The sequence below is a fragment of the Tyto alba genome, unplaced genomic scaffold (genome assembly GCF_018691265.1).
Source record: "Tyto alba isolate M040663 unplaced genomic scaffold, T.alba_DEE_v4.0 Super-Scaffold_38, whole genome shotgun sequence".
Classification (NCBI taxonomy): domain Eukaryota; kingdom Metazoa; phylum Chordata; class Aves; order Strigiformes; family Tytonidae; genus Tyto; species Tyto alba.
In genome coordinates, this window is record NW_024881313.1 from 23,353,302 (window position 1) to 23,369,499 (window position 16,198).

At 39.6% G+C, this 16,198-nt stretch overlaps 1 protein-coding gene across 2 annotated transcripts in view; it reads left to right on the forward strand.

Moving 5' to 3' along the window:
- The window catches only part of GAD2 (glutamate decarboxylase 2), a 41,485-nt gene extending 25,547 nt beyond the window's left edge, over positions 1-15,938 (forward strand). For both annotated transcript variants that reach the window (XM_042802094.1, XM_032990992.2), the window contains 8 exons: positions 969-1,023; positions 2,485-2,601; positions 3,704-3,768; positions 7,625-7,703; positions 9,389-9,538; positions 11,256-11,363; positions 12,502-12,591; positions 13,263-15,938. In XM_042802094.1, coding sequence (XP_042658028.1) covers positions 969-1,023; positions 2,485-2,601; positions 3,704-3,768; positions 7,625-7,703; positions 9,389-9,538; positions 11,256-11,363; positions 12,502-12,591; positions 13,263-13,436 — 838 coding nt within the window. In that variant the 3' untranslated portion in view covers positions 13,437-15,938. The remainder of the gene's footprint in view (positions 1-968; positions 1,024-2,484; positions 2,602-3,703; positions 3,769-7,624; positions 7,704-9,388; positions 9,539-11,255; positions 11,364-12,501; positions 12,592-13,262) is intronic.
- Positions 15,939-16,198: the final 260 nt, after the last annotated feature.

Consider the following 16,198-nt stretch of genomic DNA (forward strand, 5'->3'; position numbering starts at 1 on the left):
AGTGGGTTTATTCGTTTCCCTGAGACTACTGTTTTGAGCTTTAGTAAAGGTTGTTGTTTTTTTATAGCAACATGAAATCAGTGCTTAGTGAAAGAAAAACATCTGAAAAACTCTTTAAAAAAAGGGTAGTAATCTAAATGGACAGCATTCAAAGCCAGTGAAGACTTTATTCCTGTAATGTGGGAAGCTGTCATGTCTCTGTTGCTGCTGTACTTACTGGCTCTTTTTAGATAGTCTTGCTTGTGGCTAAAGCACAGAAAACTTCAATATTCAGTATCAGCACTGGTTTATATTGCACCTAATTCACTTACAGGATCTCATAAATTAGCATTCAAGACTTGTACCACTGAGTCTGAATCTCAGGTAAATGTTTTATACTGAAGGTATTTCAGATACAGTATACAGTTAATATAAAGGTCCTGACAGTGTATTTAATGAGTCTATAGACTGGTAGCTGCTTCTTGTATCTCGGTTCAAGGCGAACATGTAACATACCAAACCGTGTAATAGTCTCCCTGAAATTAGTTCATCCCTGGGATGGAAACACAGAGACAACTGCTTACACCAGAGCCAGGTCAGGCTGCTCAAGGCCACAGAGCTCAGCTGGCGTTTTCTGGGCTTGCTGAAACGGGGCTGTGGGATTTGGCACCCAGTGAAATTCTTGGGACTCTGGGCTGAGCCTCTCCTTGGGAGACTGGAGCGTATTCCCAAACAGGGACCAGGAGGATCCGTGGACCAGCATCAGTCTTTAATGGGGGTGGCCATGAGATGACTTCTCCCAGTTACCATCACCATACTGATGCAGACTGGTTGACAAAATGACAGCCTTTCTGTGCTTTTCAATGTTGCATAAGCCTTGGCCAAAAAAAGTCAATTTGTTCCTTATTTGGGTTTCCTGTTAAGTGAAGAAGTAACAGCAAGAGCTGATTTCAAAATCAAATTTTTGATATAATTTTCTCTTGCTCCAGAGGGAAAATGATCCCATCAGACCTTGAAAGAAGAATTCTTGAAGCCAAACAAAAAGTAAGTTTACTAGCTTTTCTACTTCCAAAAAAAGAAAAAAACCCAAGCATGATACAGGTAGTTGTTTTGCTTTCTTTGGTAAAACAACATGGGCTTGCCCATTTAACTTTTAATTTATTTCTAAGAAATGTAGCCTAGCAAATAGTGAGGCAAGAGCTACTGAGAAAATAGATTTAGAGCTACTTTATAAACTCCATGAGCTATGTGGCTTTTTTTTTAATATGTTGTTCTGCATAGCATCCTACTTTTTTATATTAGCAGCCTATGATGCAGTTTCTCATCTGAATATTGACAAAAACAGAGTAATCATTTGGGAAATTTGTATATATTTTAATGCATTGGAAATACTCCTCATAGACTCACCTTATCAATGGAAGATAAAGTAAAATCCACCCATTTCTAAAACTGCACTACTTTCGTATGTGTTCATTAACAGAAGCTAGAATTAAAACAGCAGATTAAGCTGTGCAATGAACTCATCCCTCTGCCTTCAACAACACTTATGTAAATAGTCATTAGACACACAACATTCAAAACTCATTAATAACACAAATCTGCGTTAAGAGCTCACTTTTTCTAAAAAAAACAATACAGTGGATAAAAATATTGCAAAATGACAATAGAGTGTCACTCAAACTTACTGACCATTACAGAGGGAAGTATAGACCTATTTGATAGTTTAAGCCCCAGTTCTGCAAAAAATGTAGCCACTCTTTACATTTGCTGCTCTGAGTACTGTTTAGGAAATCAACAGAACTAGATATTAATTTAAAATGAAACACTGGTATAAATTATGGCAGACCCAAGACCTCATGGTGCAAAAGCCATGTGATGGACAGTGAGCGCTCCTCCGTGAGGCACAAATTTAGCAGAGGGAATCCAAGAGATGGTCCCTGGCCTCTGTGGAGATTGCCATCTTTTCCTCAGAAAAGCTGTCTCCCCACTCTGCATAAGGGATGGGGCTGGAAGCAAGCCCCACACCTCCCCTATGCACTGCTCCCAAGAGACACCCCCAAACGGGATGCTCCACCTAACAGGACTGGGCCATCATGTGTTGAGACACTCGCTGGGATAATTATAATGCAGCCTAGAGCACGGTCCGCCAGAGATAGTTCTTGCACTGTGGTGCCTGAGTGAGGTTTGTTTTACATGGCATCATGAAGAGCAGACCTTTTTGTTTCGGGCAGGTGGTGTGGAGCAGAATTGTTCTTTTGAGCCTTTGCCTGTCTCACGCATCCTAATAAATGGAGGATGCTGGTTTGGAAGTTTGCTGCCACCTTAAGGTAGAAACTATAATATCACTAGCATCTAAACAGAAAACCAGTGTAACATAGCAGGGCTGTTCTCTAGTAGACACTCGTGGGCTCACTGTGGAGTCAGCACAAGAGGAGTTGGGGCTGCTGCAGGCTGAGGAGGCTGCAGCACTCTAACCTTGCCAAATGCCTCTCTGCTTTCTTGCAGGGATTTGTTCCTTTTCTGGTGAGTGCCACAGCTGGGACAACAGTGTATGGGGCGTTTGATCCTCTCATAGCTATTGCAGATATCTGCAAGAAATACAAAATCTGGATGCACGTGGATGTAAGTACCATCTTATGTGGGGGACTGGATTACAAGTTATATTAACATTAATTTATTCATTTTAGACAGTGTCATCTTGTACAAAACCCACTGTATTTGGTTCCCATAATTAGTTATAACATTTAAGCACTGACTTCCCACTCCTCTGAAATACTCAGGTGAGGGGAACATTTTAGGAGCTGTGACTACGGTACTTTTAGCAACTGGGACACTGAAGATGACGTAGTTTGAGTGCTTTTGGCCTTCAGCTTTATCTCTAAATGCTGTTAGTGCAAGAAATACGTAAGAACCATACTGAGCACTGGTTCAGCCTCTGCAGCAGCTGCAAAATAAATACATAAGGAAAATGCTACATTTGTCTGTATTAAAGTACTGCAAATTGCTGAACAGGTTAATGCAAATGCTAGAGAAATTTATCAGATTGACTACTTAGCTTTATCTGGGTTCTTGCCAATAAATCTTTCTGAAGGGTCATCCTTCAGCCCTAGAATGGCTTTTGTGTAATTTTTGCAAATCCTTTCTCCAAAAAGTCTTGGTAATTGAATTTCCATAGGGCTGGATATCTTGCTTTTGGATTACTGTGTCAGCCAAAATCAGTCCAATTCATCTTTACCTTAAACTGCTCAGTCACATGAAATGCCTGCTTGTCCCAGATCTCTGTGAGAAAAAGCAAATGGGTAGGGGGCAAGCAGTAGTGGTCTGAAATACGATGAAAACTCACCAGAGCAGCAGAGATCCCAGTCTGCTTTGTTAATCATCACTTAGTCACTGAAAGAGAAAAGGCAGCTTCCCTAGGAGCAGCTTGGCAATTCATTAATTACAGCATGGGGCAGCGCAGTGTGTCAGTGTCAGAGGAGTGGTGAGGGAGGGGTTAGCAGACGATAAGGGTGGGCACTCAGATCATGGGCTATAAACTGCTGCTTCAAAGCTACTGGAAGAAAATTGTTAGCACAGCTAATGCCTCAGGCCCCATCTGCCCGGTCATTTTGGAACATGCCACATCAGCAAGAAAAAAGAAAGGGCTCCAAACTGATGTGAACGCACAGATGTCATCATGGAGAAAAGCCGAGTTCTCATTAAGATAATGTGTCTTGCCTTCTAGGGAGCGTGGGGTGGCGGGCTCCTGATGTCAAGAAAACACAAATGGAAGTTAAATGGCGTTGAAAGGTATGAGTTATTAAGGTTAATTAAACACATCTATTAAGTGCATTTTAACACATTTGTGATTACCATAGCAATGTCTATAAATGAAAATAACAGTCAATGTTATGTCCAAGATACAATATGAAGAAATTATGCAAACTTCCCTTCTAGTTGAAGTAGCATTACTAAGTGCATTTGTTCAGTGCTACAGTAGTGTGGCTCTTAGTTTTGTAGTCTAAACAGCAGACATTTCTTGTTTGCTTTTCTGTTCCTTCCAGCATACATTCGCAGGTTCAGAATGGTATCTGCAGCATTCTCAAATTCAGCATCCAGCATGAATTAGCAATTTCATTGCTCTAAGAAATGTATCTTGGTGGTCTTGTACACTGAAGTCTTAAGTATAAGAGATGGATGCACCTGCAGTTTGGAAAGGTGTCCTGGCAGTCACTGACCACTGCTCTGTCACTTCTGAAAAGAATCCCCACCTCCAGGCTGTGTTAATGATGTCTTCTCAGTAAATCTGTGCCTGTATATGTACACAGTTGCAGTCATGACTTCATGAATATTACAGATACATACAGATGAACATAAGTGATGCCAGTCCAGTTCAGAGTCTGGAAGGACTGAGCTTAAACTTAAAAACAGCTGCTTATTCAGAAATGTTTAGTTAAGCTGTTTAATTCCTTGCAATAGGATATTAAGATTTACCTGCATTCAAGGAAGGACAAACAAAAACCGTTCAGGACTTCTGTGAGACACAAATGAGTGGAAGCTCAGAGAATATTTAGAGAAAGTTCGTACATAGTTGCCCTCTTTTGTATTTTTCCCAGACACCTATCTAGGCCTCTTGCTAGAGACAATATACTGGGCTAGATGGAGTCACTCTCACATTTGTGTATTTTCTGAAGCTCATGCTGTTCGAGAGTAAATTATTACTCCCTTCTGCCTTTTTATCTCTAAATTGAATTGCTGTTCCTTGCCAATTAAAATTACAAACAACTTCCTCATCCTATTCCTGAAGATTAGGAGGATACCTTGATGATTCAGTTCCTTTCTCATATATCTCACATGCAAAATTTGGAAAGCAGCCAGTGGTCCTGTGAATTCAATTTAGTTAAGACTGACTCCAGCACTCCAAACTTAGATATTGTGCATTAAAAGGACACGTATTCAAATATCCATCAAGTTAGAAAAATCTTCCCAGTTGCATGGGAGAACAGAGTAAGAAAAAAAAAAGTTTGCCTCCCTAATTACAGTCCAAATTCTGCTGGAATGAGAAGTTCACGTTGAATCTATATTGGAGAATTTTCCAAATAATATGCTTTAGATCTAGAACTCCACTGGATTTTATCTAGTGCTTTGGTAAGCACCATCTCCATATGTTTGGCAACAAATTAATGAAATTTGTCATTTCCAATGCTGTTCCTCTGCTTGATGGACACAGCAGCTCATTTCAGTTTGTCCAAATCTCACATGTGGGTACATTTAGAGCAGACTTACTCGACCCAACTTCTATGGACATTCCTTTTTCATGGTAGATGTTCAAGTACAGCCCAGTCATTACAGGTCTGGATAGGAGAGAACTGGAGCTGGTACTTATGTTTGATAGGGAAGAAAGGTACTAGGAGGGAGCATTAAATAGAGGACACTCCAAGTACTCACATCCTTCTGGTATTGGGCATTCCAGCAGAAATACTCCTGTCAAAGGCAGGAAGAGTTGCACCATCCTTACCGTGCCCTCTAGTCCCCACATGGCAGATTACGAGCTGCTCCAAGGAAGCATGTCCCCTGGTGTCTGGAGCAGATGAGTCTGGCCACCATCAGGAGCTTCAGTCTGGTGTCCCTCTCCCAGAGGGTCGGGCAGGGGGTGACAGCTACGTGAGAAAAGCATGTTTGCAGCTGAGTGAGTGCTGTCATCCAGGGTCTGGGCATCCTTCCTGGGGCTGCGGCTGGTCAGTGAATGCATCTCAGTCCATTTTTAATGATGGCTGAGGACCAAATTCTGCCAGTCTTGAATCTTTCCTGTCATCCATTTGAAATCTCTTAAGGGAAAGATTTTCTTCTTTTCTTTTTTCTATCTATCTGTGACCCACAGCCAAAAAATCACATAGGTGCTTGGTGCTCAGTTATTTGGGCAAATGTGAGATGCTTTAATAAAACATCTGTAGATCCGTGTAGCTTTTTTCTGCACTATTTGCCTCAGTCAGCAATTTCTTCACATGCTGATGACTAAAGCCTGGAATAATTGATAACAAATGAAAAATGGTGAATTTTTATTTTACGTAATTAATTTTTTTGTGTGTGCAACTGGGATGTAATAGGGGAAATAAATGACCATAGAGTAAACTAGATGTTTTAAGCAGATAATTAACATCTGGCTATTGTCAGTAAATAATCCTTTGCTTGAGAAAACCGATACCGCTACTATTACCTAGAAGTCTCTTCTTTTTTTTTTAAATTATCACACTAAAGGGAATTCATAGACCTGAATGCATATTCAGAATCATTAGCTTTGGTGTTGTAATCAGATGACTGACTCTGAGCTGATTAAAAGCTGCCAAATACTCAAAAAGTCAAGCCAAGTGGCCAGATGTTGCCTGTGGAAGACTGTTCCCTACAGATTTTGCATCAGGCACTTGTGCAGTCCGATTGAAATATCAAAGAAGAAAACACAGAAGTGCTGCCTGATGTCCATGTGAATTTTGGAGTTGCTTGCATTGAAGGAGTGGAAGCAATTTGGCAGGAAATGATAAGGACATGCAGAAATCTATAGCACTGTCTCCAATTCCTACAAAGGAAAATACTGCCAGATTCTAACATGCTTACTTCTCTTCACATAAATGCTACCTTCAGGTGTGTCCTCTGTCCTTTATGTTTTTACATGTCCCAGTTGACTGATTTATACCAATTTATACCACTGCACTACGTTAAATCCTGTGCATGATGCATCCTTGGCAGCCTGCCAAATAGGATACAAATGTATACATCTGTCAGCTAATCATCATATGTAATAATAGTAATTTAAAAATAGCCAGTCAAGCATAACACAAAATTAAAATAATAAACAACTGGACAATCTTCCATTCAGCCCTTGCCACGCTCCCAAATGCCTCTTCTCAAGGCTATATTGTGACAGCGTCCTGTTTGTTCACAAAGTCTAGGCTGACAGCTATTTCTGCAGTGAGTATGTCTTGAAAGGAGGCGGGATCAGACTCTTTTGTGGAAGAGTGGATCAGTTCTGAGTTTATTAGTGTTGTAATTTTGGACCCAGTCCTCCAGTTGTGTGAATTACCATAAGCAAGCTAAAATTAAGGAGCTATGAAAATTTAACATCAGCAGAGCAATGAGAAAAATTACTTTGGGCCAGGTTTTCCAAGTTACTCAGGGACTTAGAGGTACCCAGAAGTATTTAAAGGAATTTTTTTAAATGCCTGTGTGAGGTACTTCCTAAAATCTTGCTGGAAGTGGAATCAGTGGGAGGGAATCTGCTAGTTTGCCAGATTCCTATCTGCATCTTTAATCAGCTGTGTAACTTTAGAATGTTCATCAGCCAAGTGGTTGTTTTTAGGAAGTTTACCCTATGTTTATGAAGTGTAGATGACTCCCCAGAAAGTTTAATACTGATGAAGTTTAGTAGATAGAGCAATTACCAGGGTAAATTGCCAGGGTTGTCATCCAAAAAACAAATAGAGAGTGGATTAGGTCCCTTACGAAGTCATTGCTTTTCTAATATTAGCCATGATTATTTTCAGCTTTATTTGCTCAGAAAAAGAAGGTGTGCATTGCTACATGTTCATTATTATTCAAATTATTTCTAAATGTCTCCATGGTTTCACAACCATAGTACAATGTCTGAGTTTCATGTGGTTTGCTGTCCCAGGGCCAATTCAGTGACCTGGAACCCTCACAAGATGATGGGCGTCCCACTGCAGTGTTCAGCCCTACTAGTAAGAGAAGAGGTATGTCCCGATATACTTGCTTCTCTGATCCTTTCTGACATTTTGCTTCTGAAAATCCTGGATGTTTTCTTCATAAGTGTGTCACAGCTAATATTTGTTAATCCGATGAGGATTATAAAAGAAACTGAGAAATAGACCTCTAGTTACGTGCTAAGGCTGTGACCGCAAAAAGAATTAAAGCAGCTGTCTAGCAGAAATGATAGATCCAGTCAACGGCAGTATCTTTAGAGTTTTGTGGCTTTCCATTCAAAATGTCCATAGTTAAGTTGTGAGTGCATAGCTGTGTAACCCCACTAGTTGCTGTGTAACATAAAGTGTAACTGTAGGCAAACTCTGGTCCTCTTGGGATGAATGGTGTGGTACATGCGGCACAATATTTGGTCCAGACATCATTACGCTTTCTGGACTTTTATGATAGATATTTCCACCCAGCTCTGCTCCATATTTCCACTTTGGGGCACATGGAAGTAAAATGGAACACTAAGTTCACTTGGAATAAAAAGTAGACATTCCATTTAGCACTAGAATTTGAATTACCCTTCAAGCCTGTAATTTTCATATAACCATCAGTTACTGGGACAGCTGCTATACAACCACCACTTACTAGACCAGCTATCAAAAAGCTGGTTGCTGTTTTGCTAACAGCTGTACAGCAGATTGTATACAAAGTGATTGTACTTACGAAGAGAGAAGCTGGCTTTTATTTGCACACTGGGTCAGTTCCCCAAGACAATCCTGCCTGGCTGAAGTCAGTACCATCCTTGACCTCTAGTGAGAACAGATGGCTCAGATTAAGAGAAAGTCAATTTTTTCCCCTTTCATTTTACTATCTCAGTTTTGAGTTACACATAAAGATTAGACTTGTTGATAAACAGCCAAGTTTTGATTCTTCTTGGACTGGAAACTGCAGTTTTAGACAAAAGCCCTAAGGTACACCTTAAACTTAGTTGAGGACTTAACTAGAGCCAGAACATGACTCTCTGCATTTCACTTAAAAAGCTAAAAAGGAAACCTCATGCTTTTATGAGCCAGGTTTCTTCACCTTGTTGGCTTCTGGCCCTCCCACAAAGCTGCCTCTCAGAATGGTATCTTGCAACCCAGAAATAGCTCTAGCTGGCTGTTTAAAGGCCATATGCTCTTCTGTCTGTTCAAAGCTTTCTATACCACTTAAGCATCTAATCTGCAGCTGAGGGCTTTGCAGAAAAGAACTGTGCCTACAAAGAAAGAAAACAATGAAAATCGGAATTTTAGAGACAAAAGCAATTAGAAGAGTCGTGTGATATTTAGATTAGTCACCAAATTGGCTTGGTCTGACTCAACCAGAAAATGTGCCTCCCAAGAAAAGGAGTAAAGGGAAGCAGAACAAAGAATAAAAAGCGAAATCCAAAAATTAACTTATGCCTAATGATGCTAAGAAGCACAATGTCCAGCTTCTTTTAAAAAAATGCCTTGGCTCTGGGAGTGAATTACACATTGCTGGATCAGGTACCAAGGTGTCCTGGACACTGAATGGGATAGGAAAAACTTAGTCCTCTGAGCAACTAAGTCTGGTTTTGCCCTTTTTTTTGATCTTCCTTTTGCATTTGGATACATACTCCACTGAATTCGGGTGTTTGTAGTTTCTCGCCCAAAGCAGTAGTCACATCTGTGCCAACATGACTTTTTTGTGTCTTTGTATCTGTAAGGGATTGATGCAGAGTTGCAATCAAATGCACGCTTCCTACCTCTTTCAACAAGATAAGCACTACGACCTGTCTTATGACACAGGCGACAAGGCTTTGCAGTGTGGACGGCATGTTGATGTCTTCAAGCTATGGCTGATGTGGAGGGCAAAGGTAGGACTGCTTGCAATGTATTTGTGTGCATTAAAATAATGCACACCAGATACAGGTTTTTTTCTGTAATCATAATTTTAGAAAATATCTGACCTGAATTTCCCATATATAACATGAAAGAAAGAACATTCTCATTTTCTGGGGGTTTTATACTTTTAACAATTTAGCTTCAAAGCAGCACACATGATTTTGAAACTTGAACTCCATGGCTTTGCATAGCATTTGCTTTGTGTAACTGTACTTCGTTACGAAGATTTCTGGAAATAAAAAGATGTTTTGATGACATTCAGAAATGAAACATGTCAAATCAACATTGGAATACCTAGTTTAATTTCATGCAATAGATAGAAAGTAATCTTTGGGAGGAGTAGAGGAAAACTCATCAAAATTTGTTCTCTGAGAAATCTGAAAACACCAGCTCTAATGATTAATTCATCTGTATTTGTAGAATGTTGCTAAATAAGTTCTTCCATGTATTTATCCAGTCTGTTATTTCAAGTTGCCTCAGGTTTGTTCAGAGGAGATGACATCACTGTTTTCATTTCCAGAAAGCCTTAAAGATCCTCATGTGCTTCATTAAAACTCTGAAAACAATTTTGAGACAGACATCAAATGTAGCTGGAGGTGTGGGAGTCTGTAAAGGAGGATGCAAGTTTCTGTGGTTGCAATAGCTGTTGTGCTAACTGGGATCTCCAGGGTGGCAGGCAGTTTTAGCCACATGTCTCTCCTTTATTCCAGGCCTTTCTCCTGGGGCTGTGCTAGCTCTACCCTGTTTGGAAATCTCTGTACACAGAGGGATAATGACATGGGCTTTTAAGTCAGTTCAGCACTGCCAAAAAAGATTTAGCAAGGACATGTATCCATTACTCAGAGACATTTCTTCTTCTAAACCCCATTTTTTCAATATGCCTTGTACTGCTTTTTCTCTTCTCACACCCCACTTGTAATATTAATGTTACAAAATAGGATGTGTGTTTCTTAAACAGTTTATCTATTCCAGCTGTTTATTCCATTTCCTCCCTCATAAAGCTGGATCCTTTGTTTGTGGCATCACAGCTGGTGACTGCAGGAACAATTATGATGTCACAGAGAGAGGATTATGACTTCTGCCAGAGAATAAGAAGCAGGATTTGCTGCAGCTCTTAAAACACAGCTTCTGAGTTTATATGGTGTCTGTTAGAAAAGAAGAGAGAAAAACTACAGAGACAGGACAGTATCTAAATAAAATGTGCATTTTCACAGGCATCAGGCTGGACTCTACAAGTGTATCTGCCCACTCTGTGTTTAACTAAAAAAGAAAAATTATTTTTGGAAAAGCACTCAGCACATCACCTCTGGAAGATTAAAATATCCTATTCTGAAAAATAGCAAGAGACGCCCCATGTCTGGAAGTCAGCACCTTCTAGACACCCTCCTCTGTGCCAGTTCGGGCTGTCCAAAACTGCACTCAGCCTCTGCAAAATGTACCAAGGGCACCCTTCATCAGAGGTGTTAGCAATATTTTGCTGAGAAATAAGCTAGTACCTGCTGCTTATTTTGCAGAGGTGACTATAGGGGAGTCAGTGGCAAGAGCTAGAGACAAATGAGCTCTGCTTAGCAAAGTGTCCTTCGTCTCGTAGAATCAGAATCTGTCCCACAGAGACATCTGAGAGGTGACTTGTGCTGATGCTTTGGCAAGTGCTGCAGTCACCTAACTTTTTTTCTCCTCTCTCTAAAGGGAACCACAGGATTTGAAGCACAAATTGATAAGTGCTTGGAACTTGCAGAATACCTATACAATAAAATAAAGAACAGAGATGGGTATGAAATGGTGTTTGATGGAAAGGTATGTATTGCAACTTATTTTTCCCAGTTGGCCAACAGCACTTGCCTTAGTGACCTGTTGGAATGCTACCAACAGGTCAAACCAAACAGCAGGTGACAGAAAGCAGTGTCCCATGTAAACAAAACTTGTTGTTTTGCTGATATTTTTCTTCCTCATGGGATCCAGAGACGAGGGAAATGGGGCAGCTGTGCATAGGTTTTCAGTTTGCTCATTCTTGCTCCACTGGCACTTCGAGATAACACAGCACACACACAATTAGAACCAGCTCGTCAGTAATAAAAGCAAGTTGTGGTTTCCTAGTAGCAGAGTTTTATTTTGAGTAGGGGTTACAGTGCCTCACACAACTCTGAAAGGATGATTGTACAAAGCACTTTTATCAGCATTCTCAGGTGGGCAGTCCCAGGAGACCTGCAGGGTCATCACTGAGTTTGGTTCACTGGGTCTGGTGATGAGTGGAGGAACTGGCAGCAGTAGGAGTTGCTGTAACTCACACATTTAGCATCCAGCAAAGAAGAATATATCAAGGCATCCGACTGTTGGGAGACTGCAAAAATACACAAAATATCAACTAGTTCTTACTTTATGCCTTTCTACTTGGTGTTCCCATATAAGTTAAACTAGCTAAGATTCTGTGGTGCATACATATTAATACAACATCTAGCTGAATCAAACTATGAATAAATTTCATTAAATGTAAGAAAATCTTAGACTGTCTTATGCACCACCTGTGACTCCTGTTTACAGAACCAGATTCTACATTATTCTGTCATGTAAGAAAAGTAAAAGACACAGTCCTCACCTCTAAATTATCTGTAATAGATCCTTGCCTTACCCACATGATCCTTTCAGCCTCTGGAGGGGATAGCACCTATAAAATCTAGATGTCTCTCCGTAGGGCATAAATATGTTTGCACAGCTGGATGATGGGTTTCTGCATCTGACACCTTGGGAATAAATTGCCTAAAATTATCTTTTCTACATTAATAATGATGATGACTCTCAGTGGACCACAATAATGAAAACCATTGACTGCTGTCACAAGATGATATATTGAGCGGGAGGGGAGGCATGAACTTAATTGCAACTGAGATATTATGAGCATTTCTTACAGTGTGAACCATTATTATTCTGTGTTTAGCCTCAGCATACAAATGTCTGCTTCTGGTATATACCTCCCAGCTTGCGCAGTATGGAAGACAATGAAGAAAGAATGAGCCGCCTTATGAAGGTAAGCAGCGTCCTCCAGGACATCACGCGATGTACAGTGAAACCCTGGCAGTCAGGCAACCTCCAAAATGATCTCCCAGGGCACAGGGCAAAGTCACCTCATGATATTGTGGCAAATGACACCTCCATGGTCATTTTACTGCAGGTTAGTCTGGCACCACCTTACTCTGGTCTCCCAGGATTGGTATTCCCTAGGTTTGCCTCATTTCTGGAGCACTTATTTCCTCTGTGTATATTTACTGAAGTTACTGTGAACTGCAGTCGCTAAACTCAGCAAGTGCAACAAAAGCTCAGTAATACCATGGCACTCTGTCATATGAAAAGATGGAAAATTATTGTATCAGTATGTTTTGAGCAGTACAAAAAACAGCTACTGTGTCCCTGTCAGCAATATTGAGAAAGTGTAGGGGGGGAATTCCACGGTGATCTTAAGAGCAGGGCAAAGAAACAGGATAAACGCAATGTCTTTTCAATGAGACATTTATTCCTTAGCGGAGGTTAACTTTTTTTATAAATATTGGATGTAATTTCATTTTAACTGCTTCTCGTAGCTCTTTTTTTTAAAAAAAGCAAACATACTCTGTCTTTTGTTATAATAATAAGGATGATAGTAATAATTAAAATAATGAAAATAATTAACATCATCATCCTCTGCTTTTTGTTACGCTGCAGGTGGCACCGGTGATAAAAGCCAGAATGATGGAGTATGGCACAACCATGGTGAGCTATCAGCCCCTGGGAGACAAAGTGAACTTCTTCCGGATGGTCATCTCAAACCCCGCAGCAACTCACCAAGACATTGATTTCCTGATTGATGAAATAGAACGCCTGGGACAAGATCTATAATAACTGGGTGTGAAAGTCTGTTCCTGGACCTCTACGTAGACAATTAAGTTGTCACAAACTGTGAGAATGTATTTGTAGTTTGTTCCAAAGTAAATCTATTTCTATATTGTGGCGTTGGAGTAGAGTACAGTTTAAAATCAAGAAACATGGCTCCTTTAAAGTCCTTTCCTGAGTTTTAGAATACCTCCTTAATAATTAGCTGCACAAAAAGCTGCATTGAAACAAATAAGGAAGAATAGAAGATACTTAAAATTTTATCCCCAATTTTAACACGACAACTAAATTAAAAGCGGTCAGACTGAATGATGCCAAATTTGCCCACGATGATAAAATCAAATTGGGGGAAGTGGGAGGGGGCGGTGAGAAGCAGAGCATACAAGCTGTATGCTTAAAAGTGAAAGTATTTTGCCTTTTTCCTAGTATTAGGACAGAATTTCTAATTTACCTATAGAAACATTTCAAATGTATTTAAATAGGTATAGTTTTACAAAAGGAAGTATATATATATATATAAAAATCCTATTTTGTAAACTATATATTTTTATTTTATATGGGTTATAAAACTGCAAGGACAGAAGCTGAAAATTAACTAAGATTCTTTTTCTTTTGATGGAGGTGCCTCAAATATTTATTACTGCTTATTTTAAAATATAAGCCCACACGCTACATTCTTAAGAGGTACCAATACCTCATTTTTCCACATCATATGGATTGTACATCTCCAGGGTTGGTTACTGAAAAACCTCAAGAGTACTGCAGCTCTTAAAACCACTTAATAAGATCAATTACAGTACAACAATAGGATGCTGTTATTCCTAGTTATGTTTCCCACTTGACCTAACTAAGCAGACGCACAATCAATATACAGTGCTAACCAAGACTGAAATAAGGTTGTATTTGGATGGTTTCTGTGTTCTGTGGTAAAAAAGCCTATCCAAAAAAAGTCACATGTCTGAATAAATGCTTATCTCATAACCATTTCTGCTATGAGCAGTCCAAAACTACATTGAAAATTAAAATTGACTGAAATTCTTAATAAAGAAACAACATGAAACCTCACAGCTACCTTAAGAGATTAAGGGTTTCTTACTGATGTACGGATCTGCGAGACAAGGCCTAAATTAAATGTGACTAAACTGAGTGACAGGGATGGGGTCTAAGTAACAAACTGCTTTGTCAGAGGTCTTTCCTATCCTGGACTCTATCCTTGTCTGCAGTGGCTTTTGAAATTGCAGAAAAAATTGAGATAAGGCTACTTCTGCCTAAAACTGCCCATGCAGAGCCTCACAGCCTTTTTAGAAACCATGGGCACAGCTCTTTCAGAATTCATGTGCTGCATCATTCTTTAATGTTAGAGATGACTGGCATGGAAACTGAAATTTATCTTCTTTACCCCCCAACATCTGGAAGTGTTGGTAAGAGTTCTGAGGCTTGGGCCTGTCTACTTATAACCCTACTAAAGTTTTGGTTTTAGCTTTGCCTAAACAGCCAACTTTTGTTTGTAAAGCAATATTGTTTTGCTGTCTCTAAAATACTTGAAGAGAAAAAAAAGAAGTGCAACGTGGTTTTAATTTAATCTAAAATAGATAAATGGAGTATTGATTCAATGTAATATCATGAGGACATAAAGAGGAAATAAATTGTGTCTGTAATTGTGCTGCCTTTATTATATTGATAGTACTGTTTTGTCACCTCAGATTGAGGCTGTGCACTTTAGATTTAAACTGTACAATGTTGCAAATCAACATGTGTTGCTGTATAAGCTTGTACAATATATTATTGATATGTCATTATTTGTGTGGTAGTAGTATTGACTCTTGATATTTTAAGAACTGCATTCACGCCGGTCCCTCTACTATATCTTTGCTTGGTATTAACCTCTCCTTGTCAGCTTTTGGGCAGACCTCTCACCTCACTTCGGTGGACTTCCATTGCTATCTGCGATGCATAGTGTTGCAAATCAAGCTATAGAGGAGATGATACCAATTCTATCAGGAAGGACTTCAATGTGACCTTTGCTAAATGTCAAAATCAGCAGACTAATCACTGAAATACTGAGCAAAGCAGCAAATTATACTTTTTTTTCTTGCTGGGAGAAAGGTAAGAAAAGAGCTTAAAAAGTGAAAATAGTATAGGGACAATGATGAAGGTGATCAGTAGCCTGGTTACATCTTGCATGTGCAATTCCATTTTAAAGTGCTAAGTGCAAACAACGTATTTATTAGCTGTATGTGCCACTTCAAAATTTACATTCAGTGTTCCAGGAGAACCAGCATATTTTTTTCCATGTTACTGTACTTATTGCAGCCAGGAAAGAGCGACATAGCAATCTGTTCTTGTGTTTGACCAAAGTATCTTATCTGTGGTGTTGATCTAAATCCAAATAATGGTGTAAAATGTGACTATGGGTCTTTTCATTAGCAGCACTGATGGGCACTCTGAGCATTTATCACTTGTGTCATGTCAGAGCAAGGCCCCAATAAAGAGAATGTTTAATTGTAACTTGCTATGTCTCCTGCTGTTTTTTTTTTCATGGTAAAATGCATTCTGCTAGTTATCGTAACATAAAAAAGAATCAGTTCCATTCCCAGACCCTCTTTGAGGTGATACTCAGCACCAGCATACAAGTGTAAATCTGCCATCTGGTATTCCTTTACTTTATCTTTACAAGATGGATTTGGTTGCTTTACTCTCCTCAAACAGACTCAACATTTTTTTATGTTTTGTTTTGTCTTTTTAGTCCATGAGCACTTATCCCAAAA